At 40.6% G+C, this 25640-nt stretch overlaps 1 protein-coding gene across 2 annotated transcripts in view; it reads right to left on the bottom strand.

The window, feature by feature from the left end:
- The window catches only part of cdh24b (cadherin 24, type 2b), a 178347-nt gene that overhangs the window by 73769 nt on the left and 78938 nt on the right, over positions 1 to 25640 (bottom strand). For both annotated transcript variants that reach the window (XM_079348041.1, XM_079348040.1), the window contains 2 exons: positions 13092 to 13386; positions 935 to 1054 (listed from right to left, as the gene is read on the bottom strand). In XM_079348041.1, coding sequence (XP_079204167.1) covers positions 935 to 1054; positions 13092 to 13386 — 415 coding nt within the window. The remainder of the gene's footprint in view (positions 1 to 934; positions 1055 to 13091; positions 13387 to 25640) is intronic.

Here is a 25640-nt window from a genome sequence, read left to right on the forward strand (position 1 = left end):
TGTGTGTGTGTGTGTGTGTGTGTGTGTGCGCGCGCGCGTGTGAGGCTTAATGCATGTGAGTAAATGAACAGAGGGGAAAACAGATAGAGCTGCAATTCTCTGTTTTGCAGGCAGCTCAGCATATTCTCAGATGCTTATCTCCACCTGTGTTTGCACACTCACACACACCTGCATGCACATGTTTGTGTTATCATGTTTGTCCGCTCTCACTATACGCTGAATAAATAATACACTTCACCAAACATTTGTCTGTCAACTGTTACAGAAGCCTCTAGTTGAAGATTTTGCCATTTTGCTTTTCAGGCACTGAAGGCTAAGGGGAAGAGGAAGGCGAGGTATGTGTGTAGTTTGAGAAAGCATTTTCAATCTGGCAGTCTACACCCATCATTAGACTTCAAATCGCCTCCTTGGAAAACAGAGGGTGAATGAGACTGTGTCCATTTTTTATACTTTGTAAAAGAGTTAGAGCTGAGCTTAAAGCTTTAGATAAACTGTCAGTCAGATAAGCCACGCCCCTTCAAAATAAACAAGTTAAAAAAAAAGGTTTGTCAGTAGAGACATTAGAGAGGCCTTTCTTGAACCAGGCTGTAAACAACTTGAACCGGAGTGTATTTGACTTGTGGGGCTTTTGCAGCCAGCCTGAAGTGGACCCTCAAGGAACTGCACTTCTGAATTGGCTTCATTTTTAAACACCAGAGTTTGCCTCTCGCTGTGTCTTTGTGTACTTAACTCTAAATGAATTCACCTGTTTGCTCATGCAGTGTGTGTGTTTGCACTTCAACATCTTGAGTGTATTTGCTTCAGTGCAGTGTCTATTACCTTTTCGACAGCTGTGCATCTTTTAGAATTCTCCACCGAAAGTTGTGTGTGCAAGAGTGTGTGTGCGTTTGTGTGAGACATGAACACACACTCTCAGACAAATAAACACACTCACCTGTCTGTGGGTCCACTGAGAAGTACTGCTGGCCCTGCACTAGTGTGTACACGAGCTTGGCACTGTTCCCATAAGTCGGGTCATCAGCATCTGTCGCTGTCACCTGGATTATGGACGTGCCTGTAGGGGAGGAAAGGGAAAGGAAGGAGGGATGAAAAAGGAAGAGGGGAAAAATGATAGAGAGGAGGTAAAGAAGGGAATGAAAAAGGGAAAAAAAAAACGTTGAGCTTAGTGGACAGTAAACAGCAACACTTTAAGAAAGCTTTAACTCAACCTCAGCTCTCCTCTCCCACTCCTTCTTTTTCAATCTCCCTCTGCTGGCAGCGTGACAAATTCTTTATTTACCCCCCTACACACACCACCCGACACCCACCACATCCCCTGTGCTCTCACCTTCTTCCTCCTCTTCCCCTGTCTATTCCCTCTGTCTCACTTCATTTCTCTTCATCTCCGTCTCCAATTCCCTTTAGCTTCCTCTCTCAATCGGACCGTCTGTCTCTTCAATGGCCTCCGTCTCCATCTCTTGAATCTATCTTCTCACTACTGCTAGCAGAGTGTCAATTTGGCAGCGAATTTTTTCCTAAATTTGTTGGCAAAAAATTGAAATATCTGAAATACAGTCAACACACTGCCTATGTAGAGGAATCCTATTTGTCTATATTTCTACGAAAGCGGAGGGAGAGCGACGATTTCCTCTGGGACTGGAGCCAGAGAAGATGGGAGGAAGAAGGGGATTGTGGTAGCAGCTGCTACTTTATTCCTGATCAAAGTCATGGCAGTATCACTGTGGGGAAGATAGGTGGAGTGTTTGTGTGTCTGCATCTGTGTAAGTGTAGTGGTGTGTGGGGAATACAAGGAGAGGGGATCATCTGGTAGGTGATCCACTACAGGTAGATCAGAGGTTTATTGACAGATGGTGGATGTAACGTGTGTGTAAAGATTGCACCAAAGAGAGCAGAATGAGTGTGTGTGTGTGTGTGTGTGTGTGTGTGTGTGTGTGTGTGTGTGTGTGTGTGTCCGTGTGTGCGTGTGTGAGTCAGTGAGGAAGAAACTACATTGCTAATTGTAACAGTTTTTCCTTCACGCCAGAAAACAGACAACATTAAAGGATTAGTCCACTTCTTTACCACTCCATGGTGGAAAACAACTAACTACAACTGCATTTCTATTTTCTGCTTCTTTATACATCAACCCCACAATTAGAAAAACTATAGATATATTCCACAGCATTGAACTACTTTTTTTTTACAAGGCTTTTACATGGAACAACATAGGACAAATGTTGTTGGCATTGTTGTCTTGATACTCTGCTAACTGGTTTGAGTATTTACTGCAGAGGGTCTGAATGTTTTCACACGTGCAAACCACTCCGGAAAAATGTACCATACGATTTTTCAGGGATAGCTGCTTTTTTCACCCACCAACTTTAATCTGAAATGTTGGTGCCACGCTGCCGTGTGAAGTCAGGGTGAAATATTCAGGAAATGACAGGAAGCGAGGAGGCGGAGGCAATAACGTGTAAATCATGTGTGAGCGACAGGTGCGATTTTCGTGCACAGAATGAAGCTGCTCCATACTCTTCTCACTGATATGTTCTGTTCCACTCGTTGATGCAATGTCTACTGTACGCTTAATTACACGTATATTAACGAAAAAACAACTAACTATTGGATCAAACGTTGCTGCTTTGTCTGCCATCTTAACTCTTTAAACTTAAAACCAAGTGCATCAATAATGATGCTCATAAACCTTCACTGAAGAAAGAGAAAAGATAAGATAATCGAGCTGTGCATAACCAGAAGTTTGAACCAAACCCTGTACTGTAAATCTTTTGACATGAGAGATTTACAGTACAGTACAGTTTGTTTCCGAGTTGGCTGTTTATATCATCCTCTTTTATGTGCCAGAAGAAAATTATGAAGTAACTTCCAGCGAACAAAACTTTTTCTTTTAAGTCACAAATTGTTAATGGTTCCAAGAAAACACGAGGAACATCTAAAAATATCAATTTTTACTGGAATTCTTACTTGCTTTTTACTTTAGTACTCAGCTAATTTTTGTTTCGCACCAAACTCCAAGTCACCTTCCTCATGTGTGTAAATGTATTTGAGGAGAAAATCAACTGCAAACCTTTAAAACATTGTTGCGACTCAAGTCAGCCTCAAACTAGTAAAACAGAGCTGTGGTCAGTAAATACAACGGCCTGCTCAGTCAAGGTCCAAACAAAAAAACTCACTTTTAACAAATGTGACCTGCGAGGGAAAGCGGCCCTAAGAATATCTCTGGTACAATTCATCAAATGGCAAATATAATATTGGACATGGTCCCTTCACAAAGAAAAAAAGCAAAATATAATGTCCTCCAAATACATAAATTACCAACACAAACAACAGGTCAAAAAAATAAAACACAACAAGGGGTACCAGTGGCCTCTGGGTAAGTTTGGAAGCCCCAACAGAGGCTGTTGTCCTTGAAGTGGTGGCTCCAGTGTCCTCACACTCTCTCTCTGATTTACAACACTGACCTGTCTCAACCATTAAGACATAAAAAGCTTCAAAATAAATCTTAATAAATGAAGAAAAAAGAAGTCAGTAAGTGAGTCCAACACGAAGCATGATGGGAATCTAGGCCTGAAGGGCCGTCACTACATTATTGATCTGAATAATAAGAGCGGTCTTACATCTCTGTTGCTTGGATCAGCAGTGGCGTTTGGAGCGGGAGACTGATGTGTGCCTCTGCATGTGATGAATAATCTCCTCTTAAATGATTGATGTGTTGTTAATTAACAGTATCCCACAAGTATACATAGTGCTTAAATTAGAACTGACACTCAATTACAAAAGTGAGACTATAGGTAAATGGAGAAACAAGTATTTTTCAGATATTTGGATATTATTTTCACACCATGTTCAGTTCTGATTCTTTTCTCACAAGCTACAAAAAAACAACAAAACATTCGACTATCTGCACTCTCTGTTTTTATGTGGAGGCTCTTCTCCGTTCGAGCTTCACTCAGCCTGACACAGACTTTAAAGTGCCTGCTATTGGATCTCCTTGTGTTTTAGGCTGTTTTCCCCACTATGGATAAAACAGATAAAAGAGAGGGGGGGGGGGGGGGGGGGGGGGGGGGGGCACGAGGAGCAAAGCAGACAGAATGTTTCTTTTGACAGCAGTAGAAATTAATCAGATTTTTGGATCAAACAGTTTGGCTCTGAGGTTGATGCAACAAGTGCGAGGTGGAGGGAAAGCGATTGGTATGCAGCCTATCAGACGTGCAATACAGCAGTCATACTCCACGAGGATCAAATATTCACAGTGACGCGCATCCAACTGAAACGCACGTACTTACCATCAGACATCTGTCATCTGACAGGGAAAAGGAAAAGAAATCCTTCCATCTATAGATCTATATATAGATAGAGCTGTAAAAAGTTTGAGTTAAACGTTTGTACTCAAGGTTAAACTTTAAACGCCAGTTATTCAGCAGATGCACATCTGCTTAGTGATGTTTATACCCGGCTGAGGGAAGCCAACAATAAACAGTTTGCAGACACAGATACAAGCAGCTAAAGTGTCTCATAGATGAGACACTGAATCCTCGTCCTCCACTCCCTCATCCTCACAAGTAAATGTAACGAGCCGTTAATATGAAGCTCACAGCGGCATCATCTCCTAAAGTCACGTGTGCCCCAAAGCGCCTCAGCAAATATTGAATCATCAAGTAAATATTGAATCCATGATTGACTGAACAACTCAATCTGGAGACTGAGCTGCTACGAGGAGCAGACGCTCCTACGGCAGCTGATAGGATTACTAAATAGTACTCATCTCCATCACGCCGCCTCCTCCACGGCCCGGCCCCAACTGGCTGCTGGCAGGGTCATTAGTCTAATCTGAATTAAACAATGAAGTGCACGAGAGACCTTGATGTTCGGGCAAAACCTTTAAGAGGCAGAAGAGGCTAAGACGCTGAGGATCGCAAGCCAAATGTGCCAAACTGTTTCTAAACTAACCAGTTAAGGAGTGAATTATTAAAAACCTCCTTTTTGGCACGTTTTCCTGAAAGCTATTCTCGTTGCCGTTAAAAGGAAAATAGTGCTTCTCAAAGGAGAACCAAATTTAAAGGGGCAGAGTGGAGTGTAAATGGAGATTTTTGTACGTACAAACTGTTTCCTACAGGCACTCTGCAGCCCTGCTCTGAATTTTAAATCTCCGCCAGTTATTGTCACTCAAACATCTCACTGCAATACGAGTGCAAAAATGGTCACCACCTCTGCCTGCACCTCATATTTCAACACCTCTCCAAGCACTGCTGTCACATTGAACATGATCTATCTACAGGCACAGGAATATTATCAGGTTACTGTGGCTCTGACATGCAATCTGTTATGGATATTATGTTGATGATGAGCGTGAACAAATTTTTTTATAATGCTCTTTAATTCCTGATTATATTTAAAATAGAAACCTTTCTCATATTATTTGCAATGACTCCTAAATCTTCCTGCGCAGTCCCCATGCTTTAAAAGAATGACTCCTCTCTGCTCTCATGAATTGGGTTGATAAACTGTACTGTGGTTTTTGGGTAGTAAACATTATCTGATACACAGACACTGTCATACATCACTGTCAACAGAAAGCAAGGCTGTGTTTAAACAGGAATTTCAAAACTGTATCCTCAGATTTACTGGGGATTTTCTACCAACTGAGGACTCATGGCCGACTATTGAGAAAGTTAACCCCTCAGGAAAACTCCCTTTCCTTATTTTACCATTGCTGTTTTCACACATTCACAAAACAACTGAGAAACGTTCCCAAAATTAGAAGGTTTCATATTCAAGGTCCAAACTTTACCTGGATTTTGTGCAGATTTTGTGTGTAACCCAGACATATATGTTAATGCATTAAAATAGTTCATATGTTATAGATATTGAAACAAATAAATAAGTTTAATATATTATACAAATATGGATACAAATCCTGTTCCTTTATGTTTTAAAAAGGTTTACACATTGTTATAAAAACAAGTGAAGTATAAAATGCTTTTGATCTTTTTTTTGTTTGTTTTTTTCAATTGTGAAGAGCTAAAGAAGTGCTGTGTATACAACCACTGCCAGTCATTTGTTGTATTAGCTTTACATGAGTGAAAACCAGAAGTGATATGCGCTAGCTTGACCGTGAGACATGTGGGAACAAGTCGACGAGTGTGCACCAGTTAAAGTAAATGAATGAGTTTCTTGGCTGTTAACCCAATGGTCAGTAATGATTTGTTTAATGCTTTTTCGAGCACCTATGGACAATTTCAGCTGGAAGGTTTGTCCTGCAGTCAGGTGTTTGTGGTACTTTGAAGCAGTCAAGCACACAGACATTTTAGCATTTGATAGCAAAGTGGATGACTTGTCCAAGATCTAGTTTAGCTAACCCAGCTCGCTATGAGGACTACTTTTTATCATTCTGGCTTGGAAATGAAGACTTGTCGTAAGTGAAGTGCTAATAGACTTTTAAAAGAGTGCCTTTAGATTATTTCTTTCTCTGGACAACGCTCACCGGAGGCTACATTTAATATAACACATCAAAAGGGTACGTAGGACTTTAAATGTAGCAAATTAGTAAAAAAAAAATTGGTTAATTTAGGTTAAAAAGTAGTTAACCTTTAACCCGTCTTGAATTTCCCTCGGGATCAATAAAGTATCTATCTATCTATCTATCTATCTATCTATCTATCTATCTATCTATCTATCTATCTATCTATCTATCTATCTATCTATCTATCTATCTATCTATCTATCTATCTATCTATCTATCTATCTATCTATCTATCTATCTATCTATCTAGGTAATATTCAGGAAAGTGGGAGGGGGTGTTTGTGTCAATCGTCTTGTTTGCAATGAGGCTGCTTCATACGATCTCCTAATGTCAACATATCCAATTACATGTGGTAGTGATATGAAGTACAACAACCGTCATCATCATCGCATCAGACTCTGCTTCGTCTGCCAACTTGGATGTCTTGTAAACATTTTAACTGCATATATTTAACTGCAATGCAAAGCATCCTTATTTGCATCATGACTTGCCTTTTGACATTCATGAAAAAATAGCTCCCGAATTTTGTGTTCGCTGAATGTATTCCCTTGTATTCGCCATTTCTGATTCTGCAAAACATTTCACAGTATTTTGATTTAAATACTGGTCTCGCGCAGTTGTTAGGGTATGAGACCCATTTACAGAGACTATAAATCCCCCCCCCCCCCAATACTCTAGAAGGGATTGTTAGATAGGTATGATGCAGATTTAAAAATACAGGAAGATAGCTTGTTCGAGAAAACCCTCCGATGGAAAATTGTTTAAACACTGGTAACAGCCAATCACATCAGCTGTTACCAGTGTTTAAAAATGCACAAAAAACAAAAGCAAAACTCCGGCCTGATTTAAAACTTCCTCTCCCCTCTGAAAAGCGCAGAGTGCCAAAGAAGAAACTCAGTAGTCGTGACTTGAATACAAACAGGCAGAATCCCTAATAGGCAGATTATGTCTTCTTTTCATGTTGTTCAATTCAAGCTGTTCCTATTTGTATTCTTCTTTGCATATACTTTTTGTGCGCACAAAAGATTGCTTATATAGTATTCAGCTGCTTGTATCAGTGTACTTTACATTTACATGCACATAATTATGCCACATCTGCAAACACTGAGATAAAAACAATAGTCTCTAAGCCCTGGTACATGATTACATAACCTCCAGCTCCCCGTACTAATAATCAGCGTTTTATCATCCGAAGAATGCCCAAATGTTTCACTTGGGCATTACTGTAAACTGAACATCTCTTAAATTAGAGACCGTAGATGAAACATATGTACTTTATCAATCCTGCAGGTATTTAATCAACAAATATTCGGGCCTCATACTTCCTACAAGCAGCCTTAGTGACAGTGTTATTAAAAACCAGGCATTAATCCAACCCATTACACATTCTGCATGCACTGCACTTACATTTTGTTCCCATTTACACATTTTGAGATTTGGAGAGGTCTGATGATGCCAGCCATGAAATGTTCTCCGTCTGGACTGAGCAGGCAAAAACAGGGATACAATTTCATGCCAAAGAGTAATACAATTGAATAACACGGCCTGAGATGAACGGCTCCCAACCCAAATTGGAACCAAGTGCTTTCTAAACTTGCTAACGTATAATGTGCTTTGAAACTACACTGTGTTTCATAAAGCCTGTTTATAAACAGCATATCTACATGAAACTGTAAAAATATATTTCCTTGAGCTGAAAACTGTGAAAGTGAGGTGTGAAGTGGCCTACATATGAATAAACTATAGCAGCACAAATGTCCTTCACTTTATGCTGCTTTTAGCTCACAAGGCCCTTATGAAACTATATCTAGGTGTTACAATCTGAAAAGGTCACGATGAGTCCCCAGAGCCTTGTATTCTGACTCAAGATACATGGACTCACAGCTCCTGTGAGACTATGCAGAGGGGAATATTACCCATTCCTCCCTCATGCTTTCAAACACTGGTAAAAGAGCGCTCTCAGAGTTCTTTTGACTTTGCAAAAGTCGACAAGTCTAAAGAACAAACGCAACAGGGATGACATAATCCTCTCATTAACATTTTATATGGACGTGCATCAATCAGTTGTTCATTCATTAGAGAACAGGCGATTCTCCTCAGCTTTACAGTTCACTATGTTCAGTGCTTTATTCTGCCAATCGCTTAAGACACAAGATGTTATGAATTCAGCACTCATGCAACTTTGGAGATGGATTTTCAGCGTGTGTGTATAACTTAACCTTGACTGTAAGACAGTGCTGTTTATAAAAGTGTAAATAAAGCTCTTCTGGTGGCAATCTTTTCCCGCTTCTGATTATTTACCCTGGAGTTTAGCAATGTGAGAATAGAAAGCTTTCTAAAAGGGGGCCTAAATTGTTCACCTGAGAGACAATATCCATATGTAAGTTTGTTTGATGCATCACAGCCCTTGGAAATGTATAAAGTTTATTCATCCCTGAGGGGAAATTCAGGTCTACACTCTTATTTAGAGACACATCCAGCTCGAAATACACATACACAGGAATCTGTGAACATACATTAACGGAGATTTGTCAGAATGAGGGACATAAACCGACAATCTTCGGTTCTAAAAGTTCCTACAGACTGAACTACTGCTGACCCTTTAAATTAAAGTACATTTCAATATCTTACATTTTTTTAAAAAAATCTAAAAATGACTTATCTGCTGATCATAAAATCAACTTATCTTCAAGTTTTTGTTGCAATAGTTTCATCATGGCTTGTATATCAATTATTATATCTTTGGGGGCGGCAGTAGCTCAGTCTGTTGGGACTTGGGTGGGACAAAAATGGTAGCAGGAAAGGTGCAAGGCCACTTCTCGAGCACTGCCCAGTTGCCCTTGAGCAAGACATCGAACCCCAACAAGCTCAGGGGGCACTTTCTGTGGGGGCAGTCACTGCACTCTTGACATCTCTCCATTTGTCATGGTTTGTGTGTTATATTTCAGAGTTTTGAGTTCTTTAGTGTTTCCTGAGTTTTAAGTTGTATTCTAGTCTTCAGTGTTTCCTGTGTTTCTTTGTGTCCCTCTCTGTTGTCTGTAATATTGTTTCCTGTGTTACTTGTGTGAATGATTCTTGGTGTTTACTTGTTTAGTCTTTGGTGTTTCCAGTTTTATTCGGTAATATCTTCTCCCTGTGATTCTGTTTTCTTACATTCTTTAGTTCCTTGTGTTCCATGTTTTACTTTGTAGTTTTCAGTGTTGTCTGGTTTCCTGCCTCTCTGTGTTTCCCTCCTGTCGTGATTACCCTGATTGTCCTCACCTGTGTGATTAGTCTCACCTGTGTCTGATTACCCCTGTCTATATAGTCTCTGTGTCTGCTTACCCTCTTGTCGGACCATTGTCTTTTGTAGTGTTAGGTGGTTTGTCTCTATGCTCTCTGGATTTTTGGACTTTGTTTTTCTCCTTGTTGATTTTTGGAGGTTTTGGTGTTTCTGCCTTTTTTTGGTTAAAATAAATAATTTTAGTTTGTTCTGCATTTGGGTCCTCCTTCCATGTTCTTCCACCTGCAATCGTGACACCATTACTGCATGTCCACAGGTCCTGCTTGTGCATGTGTGTGTGAGAAGCATGTCTCTAAAATAACAGAGTGAAGCCCAGAATTTCCCCTGTGGTGATTAATAAAGTATATAAAACAAAAAATGTAACTAAATCATGAGTGGACAATGCCACCAATTTGAATAATAACATACTGTTTAAAGTCTTGATTTTGGCATTCATGCTGCTCTTTTGTATAAGCCACAGCACCCATATTTTAATGATAGGGTTGATTATCATTGACCTGCTGTAGAGGCAAAAGAACAGTTCATAATGATAAATACAGTTATAAATGTTAAAATTGTTAAAAGCTAAGTAGAATTCATGTTTTTGAGTAATTTGATATGTTTTGATAAAAAGGTGTACTTTCCCTTTAAGACCGTATGTGCGTGAGGTACTCTGTTGTGTTTGTTTTGATTAAGTAGATACTGGGCATGTGAGCTTTGGAAGCCAATGGTTTTCTTACCTGTTTTTTTATTGATTAGTCATTATTTACAACAAGTGTATTAGTCAGTCACATTCATATCAGTGGAATTCTAACTTTGAAACCGAGTTATAAAACTGACATGTTTTCCTTTTTTACAACGTTTCTGAAGTAAATTTTTGTTGAACTGTGGAGCCTGAGCTGGCTACAGACACTCCCTGTGGAACGTAACTTCTTGCTAACAACAGACATCAGAGTAAGCCATTGCAAGTTCACATGACTATTCAAACCTCTACACCCGCCTCTTTCAGGGATTAAGAAGCGGTAAAGAACATTATTTGTACGAGACCCTAAAAACACAACCAAGAAAGTTTAGAACTCAGCGGTCATGTCCAAGTCTTAGAAACAGCTTCTAGCTTCCCTTAGATTTGATGGACAGTGCCAAATAAACTAATCGTTCATATTACATATGTGACATCTCTTTCTTTGAACTGAGCCCCGCCCACCTTTTAGTGATGCAAAGAGCACTGATAAATGTAATAAGATACAAAAATCTGGTGAACCAACAACATGACTTATTCACTTAAAGGCCCTTTATATTCAGACCCTTTGCTGTGACACCCATATTTAACTCACATGCTGTCCATTTCTTCTGATATCCTCCTTGAGATGGTTCTGCTCCTTCATTGTATGTATGTATGTATGTATGTATGTACGTATGTACGTATGTATGCATATACAAATATATATATATATATATATATATATATATGTATGTACCGTATATATAGTGCATATTTCGTTACATAAAAAAACTCTTCTCAATATGAACTGCATTAGCTAGCTGCAATTAAAATGTGATGACACCTGACACGAATAAAATCATGACTTTGGAAAACAGACCATCAAAATTCAGGAATTCTGTTTATCAGCTGGAGGTAGCTCTGCAGGGAGTTTGGATATGAAATGCAGAATTCAAACATACTCCATATTTAGCAGTGAATAAACTCTTTCACTTTGTATTCTGGAAGCGGCCCGTGAATTGAAAACTGTTGTATTATACTGAACCCTCCTGAAATGTAGCAGGTCTCCCTTCACTACAATACCCATTTAAGGAGTCATGTATTGATAAAGGCTGAAAAGCTTTTGAACAGAATGGTGACACATTGTAAGTGTAATCCTAACAGGCACTAATGTTATGGCTGCCTTGCTGTTTAATGGCTGTAGAGCTGCAGCTGTCAAAACCTTGTATTAAAAACATCTACAGCGACATTACCCCACTCATTGTATTTCAAATATTTGTTCATGTCCCAATGGTAGTGGTTATCATAAAAGGGGTTTATATTACACTTCATCTAACAGAGGTTTTATATTTCTAACACTAGGCATATTATTGCTTTAATTCAGCTGCAAATAAATGTTCATTTGTATTTTTCAATCTGTCACAGGCTTTGAAGGTGAGGAATGTTTTTTTGTGATGGCTATACAAACTACAGATTCAAAGCTGTTAAAAAAATGCCTTAAGGCAATTCATCCCTCTGAGATACAAATAATAAAACAGGCTGTCTAGTTGTGGTCAAGTGGGACATCCATCACTGTTGAGCGTGACAGCATGGGCCCGCTCATGCTTTATTCTGATTAAACAGAAAACCAATAAAAATGCTACAGCCTTATTTTATGTACACTCCAATAACCCGCTCAATCAAGGTAAGTTCTTATCCCAGCCATTAAGACTATTTTTTATCACTTTTGCTCCCATTACTCAATCAAAACATAAAAATCTGATAGAAAAAAATGAGTGCCAAGTTTTCAGGCTGAATTTGTTCCGTCAGCCAAATGACAAGCAGGAAACCCCCCAAATCCTGTATTGTAATTATGTCACCTCATGTTCAGCTTTGCACAGAGGTTACCTGGTCAAACTCTGATAACAATAACCTACAGGCTGGCTTTGGTCTAGGGATTAAAGTAATCATCTTTCTTTCATGATAAATGGAGCTATTCACAGCTGTCTGGGTGGCAGATGGCACTGCAGGCACAATTTATTCATGTTATAACTGTATGCTCTAAAATGGGACAGTGTGGGATACTGTGCTCTGATCACAGCACCAAGTTCAAACAATCATATGACGGGGCGGCTTTGAACATTTCTGTCAAGGCAGAAAAGTGTCTGTTTGGCTCTTTGTTTTGCTATACAGTCGAAAAAGGGTGAACTATCTTGAGGTTGTTAGGTTGCTAAGAGCCAAGTAAGTGTTGTGAATGGCTCAAAGGTGAGAATAAAATCAGTACTCAGCTGTAATAAAGAAGGGCATTGAAGTGCTATGGGAACAAATGTGATAATAATAATAATATAATAATAATTATAGACTGAAAAAACAGCATGTTTTTTTTTTTAGGCAAATAGAACATGATTTTTTAGTCTCAGATTTGTTGATTAAACAATGTCACAGTTAATAGGGTTCTTTAAATATGTTTTTCTAATTTCTACATGATATTTAATCTAGTGTAATTTATTCATTTATATTAAACTTTTGGGCTTCAAACTCTGCTCTTCATGTGCCTCAATAAATCTTAAATCCATTCCCCTGCTTTCCACCCCCATTTTTTTCATACCTATATTTGCCATCTCAGGCACAGTGGCGCTGTAGGGGCCTTCATCAAAGATAGGCGGGTTGTCGTTGATGTCCTGCACCCGAATTATGAACTGTGACGAGGGCTCCAGGGCCCGGTCCGTCTGCCTGTCGGTGGCCGTGGCAACAAGACGGTACTCGTCCTTCTCCTCACGGTCCAGTGGCTTGGTGACGTGGATGTTTCCCGTCTTCTCGTCGATCACAAAGACCGAGCCCGCCCCCTCGCCTCGCAGGACATACTTAGTGCGTCCATCATTCCTGTCCATGTCAGTGTGGAGCTGAGAGATAGGAGGAAGGAAGAAAGAAAGAGCCAATAGAAATGAAAGAAAAAATGTGGATGGATGCGAGAAGTGAGGACAGACAGGAAGATAAAGGGAGAAAGAGACAAAAGTAAACACCAGTTAGAAAATACATTTTTCCTTTTTTTCTGTGACAAGCAGTGAAGACAAAACAAGCAGATTATCCTCTGCATGCCTCCAGGATATAATGATTTTGAACACTCCATACCACCCTCTCACACACAATTTCCCCACATTGTTTCTCATCTCTGTAGTTCCTGCAGTAAGTGCCGTTACGAACCAGGATCTCCTTAATCTCAACGATATCCAGAACACAGACTCCCCTGCTCCCTCTCAAAGCCTCTTTTCACTTCGCAGCAGCTGTGGACCGTAAGAGCTCACGAGTGTGCACATGGACTGTTTAATGAAAGCTCAGAATCAAAGGAATAATGAACAGTATGCCGATCAATTACTCCTTCACTAATAGGTGTGTCTGAGGGAGATCGGAGGTGTGTGTGGCAGTGGGACATGCTGTATCGATCACAACCCTGTGTTGAGCTTTATTGGATCAGCGCCCAGCGGGATGGCAGAGCAGCAGAGCGACCATCGTCCTCTCATGCAGAGAGAGGTAATATCAGGGAAGGCTCCACACAGTCCTCTGTCCCCAACCTGAAAGACACGCCAGCGGGATGCGCCCAGCACATCAAGATTCAATCTCATTACCGTGCTCGTGCGTGGATGGAATATCAACTGTTCAAAAAAGGAGCTCGAAATTAGCCCCCGTCAAAAGAAAGTGTGACATTGTGACTTCAGACAGCGAAAGGAGCAACCAGGCGACAAAGGGAGGGGATGAGGATGTAGCTGAGGAAGCATTGTTGCATGGCAACAGCTAAATAAAAGGATGATGGATACAGTGAATCGAAATGTTCATTTACTTTGAGGAACGCCATATTTCAGGAGGGGAAATAGCATGGATACGCCGGCTTTCCGGGGGGTAAATGATACTATTCGGATGTTGACAAGGTTGTTTGTGGTAAGAAGGCAATCATGAGTTCACACTGTCGGAAAGTTGAAAGCTAAAACAGTGTGAACAATTTGGCGCCAAGTCAAAAAGTTAAACAACACTTCCCCTTCAAAAGCTCTCTTTATTGAAATAAGATGCAGATTGGGAATTCTGAAAGCACTCTGAGCCAACATGAGGGGGTTGTGTAAGAGAAGTCAGCACGAAGGAAACTAGAAATAGACCCACTGCTGTTCTGAAGCCTGTTTTCTGTATCTGAGCACCCTGTAATAAAACTGAAGAGAATTATCATTGAAAAGCTACCATAACTAGCCTTAGCATGTTTCTGCTGTTTGATGTCAGCCCAAGGAGATTCTGTGAGCACAACTGAAGTGAACATGTCTTACATTGACACTTCAACTGGAGTATTTTACAGTACATGTCAAACACTGAGCCGTTCAAACTTTTAAATAAGCTGTGAAACATTGTAGTTTTGCCCTTCCTGAAATAGGCTGTTGTCAACATCCAATCAAAAGAATTTAGCAGTGCCAAATATGATAACAACATCATCAGAAAGATGAAACCACTACATTTCTGCGGTCCAATCATCGGCTCTGTGCAGCCAATATGACTAAAAACTGCAGCTAAAAGAGACATCTGCACTTCCAGAGGACTTCTCGGACTGGATATTCTCCTGACCTGGCTGCTAACATGCTCCTCACAGAGGGAGACTATCCCTGTCAGACGGGACGGGGGGCGGGAGGTAATAGGAAATAAAACAACGCGGAAGTAGCTGACAAAGCAACAGAGTGTGCTATATGATGCTATAATGAGAATTTATGCTAGGTGTAGTTCAACAGAAGTCACACCATTAACAAAAAGAGCGGAGAACAAATTGACAAAGATAATGCAGGCGTTTAATTATGTAGTTGTAAGTGCGCAGTGGTCACATGTATACTTTGCAGCATTCGCAGTTAAAGGGATACTTCACCCATTTACATGAAGCTTTGTATCATTAGAAACATGGTAGTAGTGTTGAATGGTCGTGAATCCAACCCTCATTTTGCCCTGAGACGAGAAAAATATGTTTTTCTTTGCCTGGAAGTTTTCTTCATGTGATGCAATATGACACTTCTTGCATCACATGAAGAAAACTTTCAAGCAAAGAAAAACACATTTTTCTCGTCTCAGGGCAAAATGAGCTACATTACTACCATGTTTCTAATGATACACAGCTTCATGTAAATGGGTGAAGTATCCCTTTAAACGTCACCAATCCTCCCATTGGCTCGAGGTGAATACTCCTGATAACATCCTGCTACGTTCTCATCAGCTCAGCTTGTTGCAGAAAAAATACAATGAAGAAACTCCAGGTGAAGTCAGAGCGAAAAATGTGACTGTTTGCGTTCACACATGCAGCTCGGACTGCAAATCTCAGGAGCTTTTCAGGAGTTTTATGCATGTTATGTATGTTAAAGCTTTAAATGAGATCTTGTGATTGTGATGTGTTTATTGAAATAAAAGTCCACAAAAGTTTTAAATTGTTGATAAACAAAATCCTGCCAAAATAATCTGATACAAAAAAAAGATTTAATAAAAAAAAAATAAAAAAATCAAGGACAACAATGCTGGAGCTGACGGTCAACATGAAACATTCAAACCCGCTCACCTTTTGTCTGCCTCCAGTTTCACAGCAATGACTAATGAAAACACACCCAAATTACCAAAAGGTCAACAAATAATCAGCACAGGAGAAATACACATTATTGCTCCTACTGTGTATCCAAATTGTATTACATTGCATCTATACACTCAGTTTGGACGTAAAGGTTTGGTACAGTCAAAAAACAAACACATCTTAAAGATGTACGATAACTGCTATTGGCTGAGACGTGGTCAGCCAGTTAAGACAATCAACGAAACTGAACGAAAATACATTTCTCCGTATGCCAAAGCGGAGAGGCTCAAACAACAAAGCTGATAGATGTTTTAATAGTATTCAAACATATGCAGTACTAGAGGACGAAGGCTTCAGGTGTACAGCCTATTAGAAGTGCTCAAGCCTGGTTACACTTGTACGCATGACTACTGCACACACTGGAATGGACCTTCAGTGGAACTTAAAGTTATGTGATCACACTCTTTATAGATCATAAATATGACCAACTCGAACCTTGTATTTTATTCAGTCATATATTTTACATAGTATTTCTTTTACGTTTTCTAATTTGAAGAAGGTATAAACTTCTGTGTTGCTTTTTATTTTGCATAATTTTGATTTTTTTCCCCTGCCTGTTTTAGTTCATGTTCAATACATTACAAGCTGAACTAACTGCAGGTAGCTCTAAATAAAACAAGATGAAATTAAAACCGCAAGCCGTTATGAAGGGCCTGAAGCACCCTGTGCATGTTGGGGTGTGTTGCGACCACGGGAGTGTGACCACAGGAGTCCAGCCGTGAGACGTGGCCAGGCAGCAGGGATTACAGTTTGAATTGTGTAAAAGTCAAAGTTTTGGCCATGCCCTTTAACAAAATAACATGCAGAGCACAAGCTGAGATCTTCAACATGTCTTGAACTTCAAATAGGTAACCTGTGAAATGCGAATTTGAGCCAATTTTCTTGTATTCCAAAACATATGGCGGACTTCCTGTAATGTTTTGTAAGAGGATTTCATGCAGGTCCTGACATGTTTAATGTGCATAAAAATGGTCATGCAAGAGAGGCCTTTTTGACAGAATTCAAAAGAAAGGGCTTTTTTTAAGACTTTTTTTAGGTCTTGGCATGATAAACATGGGAAAACATTTTTATTTGTATAAAAAAACATCAACTGCGTGTCTTCAAAAGGGTGCGCCCTGGGGCCATTTTGCAAACTTTTTTTGCCTCTATATAATATCGAATTTTTCTCCAGACCCAATGACCTTGAAAATTTTGGGGAGCTTTCATTCACGTTTAGGCACTCAAAAATGCTGGCAAAGTCGTGGAAGACTAAAAACACTCCTTCGGGAAACAATCGGGTCCTTCGCACTGTATTGCTTCGGGCCCTAAGAAGCTATATATTACACTCAGTAGTGCAACTCATGATTCATTCTGTTCAAAATATATGAGAGAGGCCTTGAACTACGCACCTGGAACTTCTTGTTCTTTTATGTCTGTTGAACCAAACTCTTTCCAAATTATAAATTAAAAGAAAAAAAGGAACGAACCATGCACTCCATTACACCCATACCTGTTAGAGCGCTACCTTCCCATTGGTCGGACTGTTCAGTGTATGACTTGCAATAGACATTTACCTTTTTGATAAGACATGCGGTACGTGCAGACAAAGTTTAACAGATTGAATCATGAGGCAGAGGTGCTTCAAAAATGTTCATTTGACATATTGATATGTTTTGGGTTTAAAGCTCTTAAAAGACATCTGTGTAACCTGTCAACACATAACTTCATATAGATTTGTCATGAAAACGGCAGCTCTAGAGTTTCTTTTTGCACTGTTTCTCCAACGTGATATGCCTGTCAGTTCCAATTTTGTCAGTAAGCTTTTTCCACAGCAGCCTTTTCTCTTGCTCAGATGCTACCACTAACTTTAACAATTGTTCTGTTCTATTTAAGAGTAACTATGTCAGTGTGACAGCGAGTCATCATGCATTATACAGCGACCAGTTTTATTTATGGAAAACAGGCACAATTTGTGATATTATCACATAGTCTTTTCCTATAACAACATGTCAAATGTAGTTGATCCAGACCCTCCGCTCGACCAATACACTTCCAGCAGCTGTCCCCATCTACCCTCTGTGCCCCTGTTCCTCAGTCCCCTTAAATCAGCCTCTCCTTATAATGACCTGCCCACAGGCCTCTAACTGCACTCCAGAAAATTCTTTGCTCTACTCATTTTTGCGACAACGCTTGTTTTATAGCTTTGATTAAAAGCCTCTTTTTTACCTGGTTTTGTTTCAAACTCTTGCGAAACCTACCAAAACTGTGACAACGCTTCATGTTGATGGCAATGTTAAGAATTTGCCATGATGATGCAGACAAGCCAACATGACAACAACATGAAACTGTGAATCAACCTCCACAGATGACTTAAGATTCAGATTTGACAGCCTGTTATCAGATAGTGTTAACACACAGTATATGGTACAGAAAGGGATCTCAATACAGTCAGCTTGATACATTAGAAAACATGGCAGCTCAACAAAAATAAGAGAAGCAAACTGTTCATCAACTAACACAAAGAGGGTGGAGTACATTACATCTGTGCTTCAATCACTGCACTGGCTGCCTGTGTGTCAGAGGATCGACTTCAAAATCTTACTACTGGTCTATAAAGCATTAAATGGTCTTGGCCCTAAATACATGTCAGAATATAAAATATCCAGACCGCTCAGGTCCTCAGGAAAAGGTTTACTCAGTGTTCCCAGAGTCAGAAGCAAACAAGGTGAGGCAGCTTTTAGTTACTATGCTCCTCACCTGTGGGACAAACTCCCTGAACACCTGAGGACTGCTGCCACACTCAGCTCCTTTAAATCAGGCCTTAAAACTATATTATTTACTCAGGCTGTCCATTAGAAATATACTTTCTGCCTCACACCAACAAATTAATAGTTTTTTATTAAGTGTTACCTTATCGAGTACTTATACATTCTTCTGTCTTTTAATGACGTCTTCCTTTTGCACGGTTTTCTTAATTTCTGTTGCACTCTTTCCTAAAGCTGTGTTTTAATGTATTTGTAAAGCACTGTGAATTGCCTTGTGTCTGAACAGCGCTATATAAATAAACTTGCCTTGCCTTGTTCAGGAAAACTGTTGTGTGCCTCAGTTTATTTTAAAATGGACAAAGGGAATAGTGTGCAATCAGCACTGTGCAAGCAGAACAGTGTGAGCTTTACTGCACAATAGTACATGTGAGGTAATAAAAACATAGACTCCACTTACCACTGTCGACAGAAAAATCAAGATATGTGCTAATACCGACAGTGTCCTGGCAACCCGCAGGAACACCTTAATCAGAGCAGGTCTAATCCCCATCTTAACCTAGCTTCTAAAGTAAGTCATCAAATATAGTAAAGTATGGATACGAATTTTGTCATCTGCCTTCAGATATCACCATAAGTTAGAGGCATTTTGTGCATCCCATTTGTACCAAAAGTAAAGCGTAGAGTATGAACAGCTTGCAGCTTTCTTGTTAGCAAGGTCATATGGAAGAACAACACACGGATTCTCCTGCGATTCTTGTATACTATAGCCAGAGTATAGAGCCTTGTATACTGTTTCCACTGAGCGGTCCGGTCTGTCTCAGTACGGCACGCATTTTGTAGCGTTTCCATAGACAAATCCTGGGAAAGATTACCAAATAACCGATCCGTACCATCCTACTTTTTGGGACCCTTCCGTTGGGGTGCCATGAATATCGATCCGACCCTAGGTGGAGTTAAACACTGCAGTCCATTGATTGGTCAAAAGAATCGTCACTTCCTGTGTGACAGTGGCGAACAAAACCCAGTCGATCTGTACTTCTCCTCGCGGCATACAGCCTTCTCTGAAACAAAGATGGATTGAGTTTTGTAATAAAGAATTTCTGGATGTCTTCCAGCATTTGGTTTTGTTTGTATCACGTTTTTCTGCTTTGTTGAATTTATTAGTTAGCGGTTAGCGCCTATCATGTGACGCTATTACGTAGCTGACGCGGCTGATGGCATCTGGCTTACACACCGCCTACCAAATAGGGCACGGCCATCCATCCATCCATCTATCCATCCATCCATCCATCCATCCATCCATCTAACCTGATCAGGCTTTACCAAACCCAACCGTACCAAACTGTACTGATTGTACCAGACTGCTGTGTGTAAACAGGCTTAGGAAAAGGACAGCAGTCTGATGTAATGGCCCAATCGAGCCATAACCGTTGCTTGAAACTAAACTGATCAGCATTCTGCTCTCTTGGCGGAAAATGCATTCACACGTATGAGTGCAGAATGATGACAGCTCAGCAGATATTATTTTATTCATCAAGAGCATGTCTGCAAAAGTAATTGAGGCTTTTAGAAGAATACAGAAAGTAACAGGGTGATGCACTCCAGATTGGAAAGAGTTTACATTATTCGCCATCCTCAGAGAAACTGTCGAAAAGAAAAAGCAGAACCAATCTATTCCAATCATTATCCTGTCTTGTCAATCTGTTGTATTGATTATTTGGTTTTCATGTGCTGTCCAGTTGGAACTGTCTCTCTGCCAGCATTAATATCACTGTGACATGACTTCTATAGTTAAAGGTCAACTGCCCGTTTACATGAATCTGTGTCAAAACTCTTTTCTGTCGTCTCGAGATAAATGAAATTTGACCTCAGATACTCTGATGCTGCCATACAGAGCAAAACCTCAAAAAGATAAAAATGCTTTTACGAAGTAGAATGATGGTGAGGCTGGTGGGCAGGTTATGTAATCTGTGTATTCCAAAAACAATGAGTAACATGTACAGCCTCAGCTCAGCAGTGCACAGCCTGTAAAATAAAGAAATATATATATGGGAAATCTTCGATGGCAGGTGACTTTGATAAATATGATGATATGATGTGGCATAAATAAGTATTTTTTTTTTTAGTATTAGGTTACAGGTTATTGGTCTTCTTGTGACATATTTTCTATGTATTTCCTAAATTATCAATTCTACAGTGTGAATGTGTGCCTTCTTCATTAAGAATATTAGTTAAGTAAGTGGTCGTTGCCAAATTAAGTAATCTGAGAGTAGCTAATGGCTAGCTTGATCGTATGAAACCAATGGTTTGCATGTTAGGAGTATCCATCCATCCGTCCATTTTCTGCCGTTTATCCAGGGCCGGGTCTTGGGAGCAAATAATCATTACAACTCAGCCAGCCTTTTGTTTGACTTTGATGGACTTGGATGTTGCATCCTTCGTCAATAGGGGTTCCCAAAGCAACTTTTTGACTAAACTTTATTTACTCAAAATGTTGAGTTTATAGAGGTGAAATGACACTTCTTCACTCTCTTATTCGTTCTTGAAGAGATGTCAGAGTGAGTGGGCTGCACGCGAAGGAGTGCCCAAAGCACTTGGGTGTTCGTTGCCTTGCACCTCAAGAGCATCGCAGTACTGCCTCAGGACGCTTACTAGCATCTCTCCAGCAAGTCTCAATATAAAACATCTGGACGTCTCTGCCAACACTTGAACCTGCAACCGTCCTGTTTCCAAGCTTGTGCCCAACAAACTGAGCTACTGCCACCCCTGTTCGATTGCTCCTTCACCAGTCCACCTGTGTTGTGATAATTCTCTAATTAGGTCAAAGCATGTATTGTTGCAGGAAGGGTCACTCAAGTTTATAAAAAATTGTTTCCACTTTGCCCTATACTGTGTTCAGGCTTAAACTGATCCTCCATCTTCTGTTGAGGCCAACTGGGGCCAATTGTCCAAAACACCCGGCTGGTCAGGACCACCTCTGGAGCCCGGTTCTTCAGCGTCCTTAACGAAGAGCCATTAACAATCAAAGTCTTAACGGCCCTGCGGCTTAACGAGGGGACTTAACGAGCTTCTTAATGAAGCCCCGGCCATCATTACCACAGTGAGCGGTGGCAGTGCTGATTGAAAGCACCGCTCAGAGTCATTCTGCAGCAAGAGAGCCCAGCCTGAGGAAACCAAATCCATTTAAGGATGACCTCTCACCCTTATCTGCTCTTCCAAGATTAATAGGAAAGTATAATACGGAAAACCCACTTAAGCAGATATAATGGCAATGGATATTTTATGGCTTTAGAGGTGGCACCACTCTGGGCTTTGAATGTCTCTCAGCCACCTGTCTCTGTGCAAAAATACCCAAACAATATTCTAACACAACGGGAAATCACCATATTTCACATCCCCTTTACTCGCCTAATATGACATCTCATAACTCCTGCATTTCATATCCCCCTGATACACAATCAAATATATCAAGAGACAAACAATATGAAGCCAGTGGCCACAAAAGCCAAATTTACTGATGTGTCACCTCTGCTTGGAGAGTGATTTCAGCCTGATAAGCTGCCATTTCCATTTTCTCTGGCGTCAGTGGTTTATGCAACAGCCAGCCTCCCCAGACTCCTAAATCTCCTCAATTACTTATATTATCATAAGGTAATATGCTTATACTCATATACTCAATTTCACATTTTCTCAATAACCATAAATCATGAAATGAGGGGGAGAAGTACTCTCCGCCAACCTCTAAATCACTTAAATAACTAATACCCCCCTATACACAATTTCACATTTTTGCCTCACGATAAATCAAAAAAACAGTTGGAGAATGTGTTTTTTTCCACAGCTGTGCATTAGCCTAATGAATGTGGATGTTTTCCTCAAATAATTCAGCATTTTGATGTTTGTATGTGTGTATGGATTGTGTGTTTGTGTGATAAAAGGAGGGAAGGTTACAGAAGCAGGAAGAACTACAAACCGTGGCTATCGACTGGCAGCTCATGTGAAACTCTGATAGGTGTACAGAGCCCTGCGATTGGCAGAAAGGTTCAATTCTCCAAACACATCAGGGAGAAACTGCAAGGGCACACATGCAGGCAGGTGTGAGAATGTCCCCAGATATCGTCTACATGCCTTCGGTGGAGGAAGGGAGGGGTTATTTATCCTCAGTGTGTTATAACTTCAAAAAGAACCAGAGGCCCTGCAGGACGGCCGCGGCCATCTGAAATCCACACCGATGCAGGGTGGAGGTATCGCTGTGAGGCTGGGCTTCTGCCAGCTTCTTTCATATCAGCCAGGAAGTGTCAGGCAGGGCAGAGGGGGAGAGGGTCAGCCAATCGATTTGGAGCAGGCCCACCGATTCAGAGAAATGTCTGAAGAAAGAGGCTGATCGGGGGAAAGCAGCGGTAGAATTAATTTGGGACAGGGCCCATATGAGTTCAGAGAGCCCGTTTGAAATGAAACGAAGCCTTGTGGCAAGAATACCTACCACTGAGATGTCATTAGTTTTGCCTGAGGGTATGTGTGTGTATATACAATACGTGCACATTTTAACAGCAGTCTCTGCAGGTGAATGTGTGTTTAACATTAAAGAGAGAGCTTTAATGACTGTAAGTCTCCCTCTGCCCCTGGCTGAACCTCCACTTGGCACGGTCATTGCACAAAGTGGACAAGGAGCCAAGGCGTGACTAAGAATATGTGTGAATGTGTGTCTAACTGAGTGCTTTGTGTGTGTGTGCCAGCAGCACCTGACCTGGAAAGAGGAGAAACAGTTGAAAGCAGGCCAGGAAGTGTGGGGCGGTTAATAGAGCAGAGCACAAAGCTGAGGCCAAAATCATAACAACTGATAATTAAAATCAACATCTCTCTGCAGCTATCTGATGTCTTCTCTCAATATCCCATCTGGACAACAATAGACCCCCATCTGGACACATCATAACACAAATGTACAAAGACAAACAAGTATGTGGACACAGGTAAGATTGGCTTCTCTCAAATTCAAAGGCGGTATGCACTGCAGTACTGCATAAGCTCCCCAGAATCCCCAGATGCAGAATCTGTAATAAAGGTGATATATTAATAGTTTTGAACTTTACTTTAGGTCTGCAGAAAAAGAAAACATGTTTGGATCAATAGTTCAACTGAATTTAAAGACAGAGAGCTGGTTGTATAGGTAGATAATATATCAAGTTTGTAATATTTTACATTTAACCTCCACATTAATCTGATTATTCATGTACGTTTGGCTTATTTAGAACCGCTCCAACTGTCTTCTTTTATTGTCCGTGGCTCCTCCTCAACAATAAAAATAACACCCAAGCAACAATTATGTTTGAATTATTTTAATGTATTCACCACAATCCCCTAAAACACAATTACTGTCACTCCTTGCTAGGCTACGAGAAATCCGTATAACCACATAAAACAAAACCACAACCACAAAAAAAGTAGGCAAAACAGTGTTCCCCACTTGTGTGACTCACCTCCATCCACATTTGCATCACTCTCACACAACTCCTTTCTCATCCATTCAGAGACACATGACAAAAACACTTTCTAATTAAACAATGGCACGAAAACATAGCGCACCCCACCAACACCACCACATAAAAACAGAAGCACGATCCAGCAGGCCTCTGAGGAGCACTTGTGACTCTGACAACTTTGAAATTCTGTCTGAACTTTCAATCAAACTCCTTCTCACAGCGAGTGTTCAGGGGGGAAATTCCCTTTAGTTGCGGCTCGTAGTGAAATGTCAGCCGGTATTGAAAACAGTCTCCCCGTCACTGCCTGTCTGTTTGTCTTACAGCGAGATGCGGTTTAAAGACGTCTCCAGGAGCAGGAGTTAATTGTTTAGCATTGATCCTGCATTGATCGGCATTGAAGTTTGGTGTGTGTGGATTGCCTCTTTAATTCAGTTGTGGCGTGGACATGCTGCCCTGTTCTGGTTTGATGTAATTCAGTCTGTCTCTGGAGGGCACGCTGTGTAGCCTCAAATTTAACACACACACACACACTCGCACACTAAGAGAGCACAGAAATCACTCTCTTTCACACTCCAGCACACACACCACCTCCCACTCGCACGCTTCCTAACGGAGCATTCATTATTCATCATTATTAGACTTTTCCTTTAGCAGCATTAGCCGTTCAATGCATCCCGCCACTGTTCCCTTCCTCTGCGATACATAATTCAGGACAAAACTGTGCTTTTAGCCTCAGAGTATGCAAATCCCACTTTTGATTATCATAATCAGCTGATGTTTGAGAGGACTTGTGTGTTTGTGTATGTGTTGGCAAATTGTTTGTGTTTTATTGCTCCAGATCTCCTCTCCGGTCGTGTTGTATACTTCACATCATATTTTTAGCCGAGGGAGGCGAGCTCCGAAAAAGGCCAGCAGAGGCTTAACTCACTGCTGTACGTTTAAAGGGCAAATCGCCCACATATATGCCAGCACGTGCCACCGCCAAGAGGGATGGCTTTTACCATCACAAGCCAAAAACCTGTCTTTGTGTGTGCGTGCGTGTGTGTGTGTGTGTGTGTGTGTGTGTGTGTGTGTGTGTGTGTGTGTGTGTGTGGGTGTGTGTGTGGGTGTGTGTGTGTGTGTGTGTGTGTGTGTGTGTGTAGTCGTGTGTCTCTTGGGGTCTGTGTGTGGGTAAGAAATAATAAAAAAGACATTTGAAGCTGTTTTTATTTTCTTTTTCATTGCTTTGTTATGAGTATTGAGTTTTGTCAAGGGGGTTTCATTGTTTATCTTTTTTTGGCAGAAATTAACAG

The sequence above is a fragment of the Symphodus melops genome, assembly GCF_947650265.1.
Source record: "Symphodus melops genome assembly, chromosome: 7".
Taxonomy (NCBI): domain Eukaryota; kingdom Metazoa; phylum Chordata; class Actinopteri; order Labriformes; family Labridae; genus Symphodus; species Symphodus melops.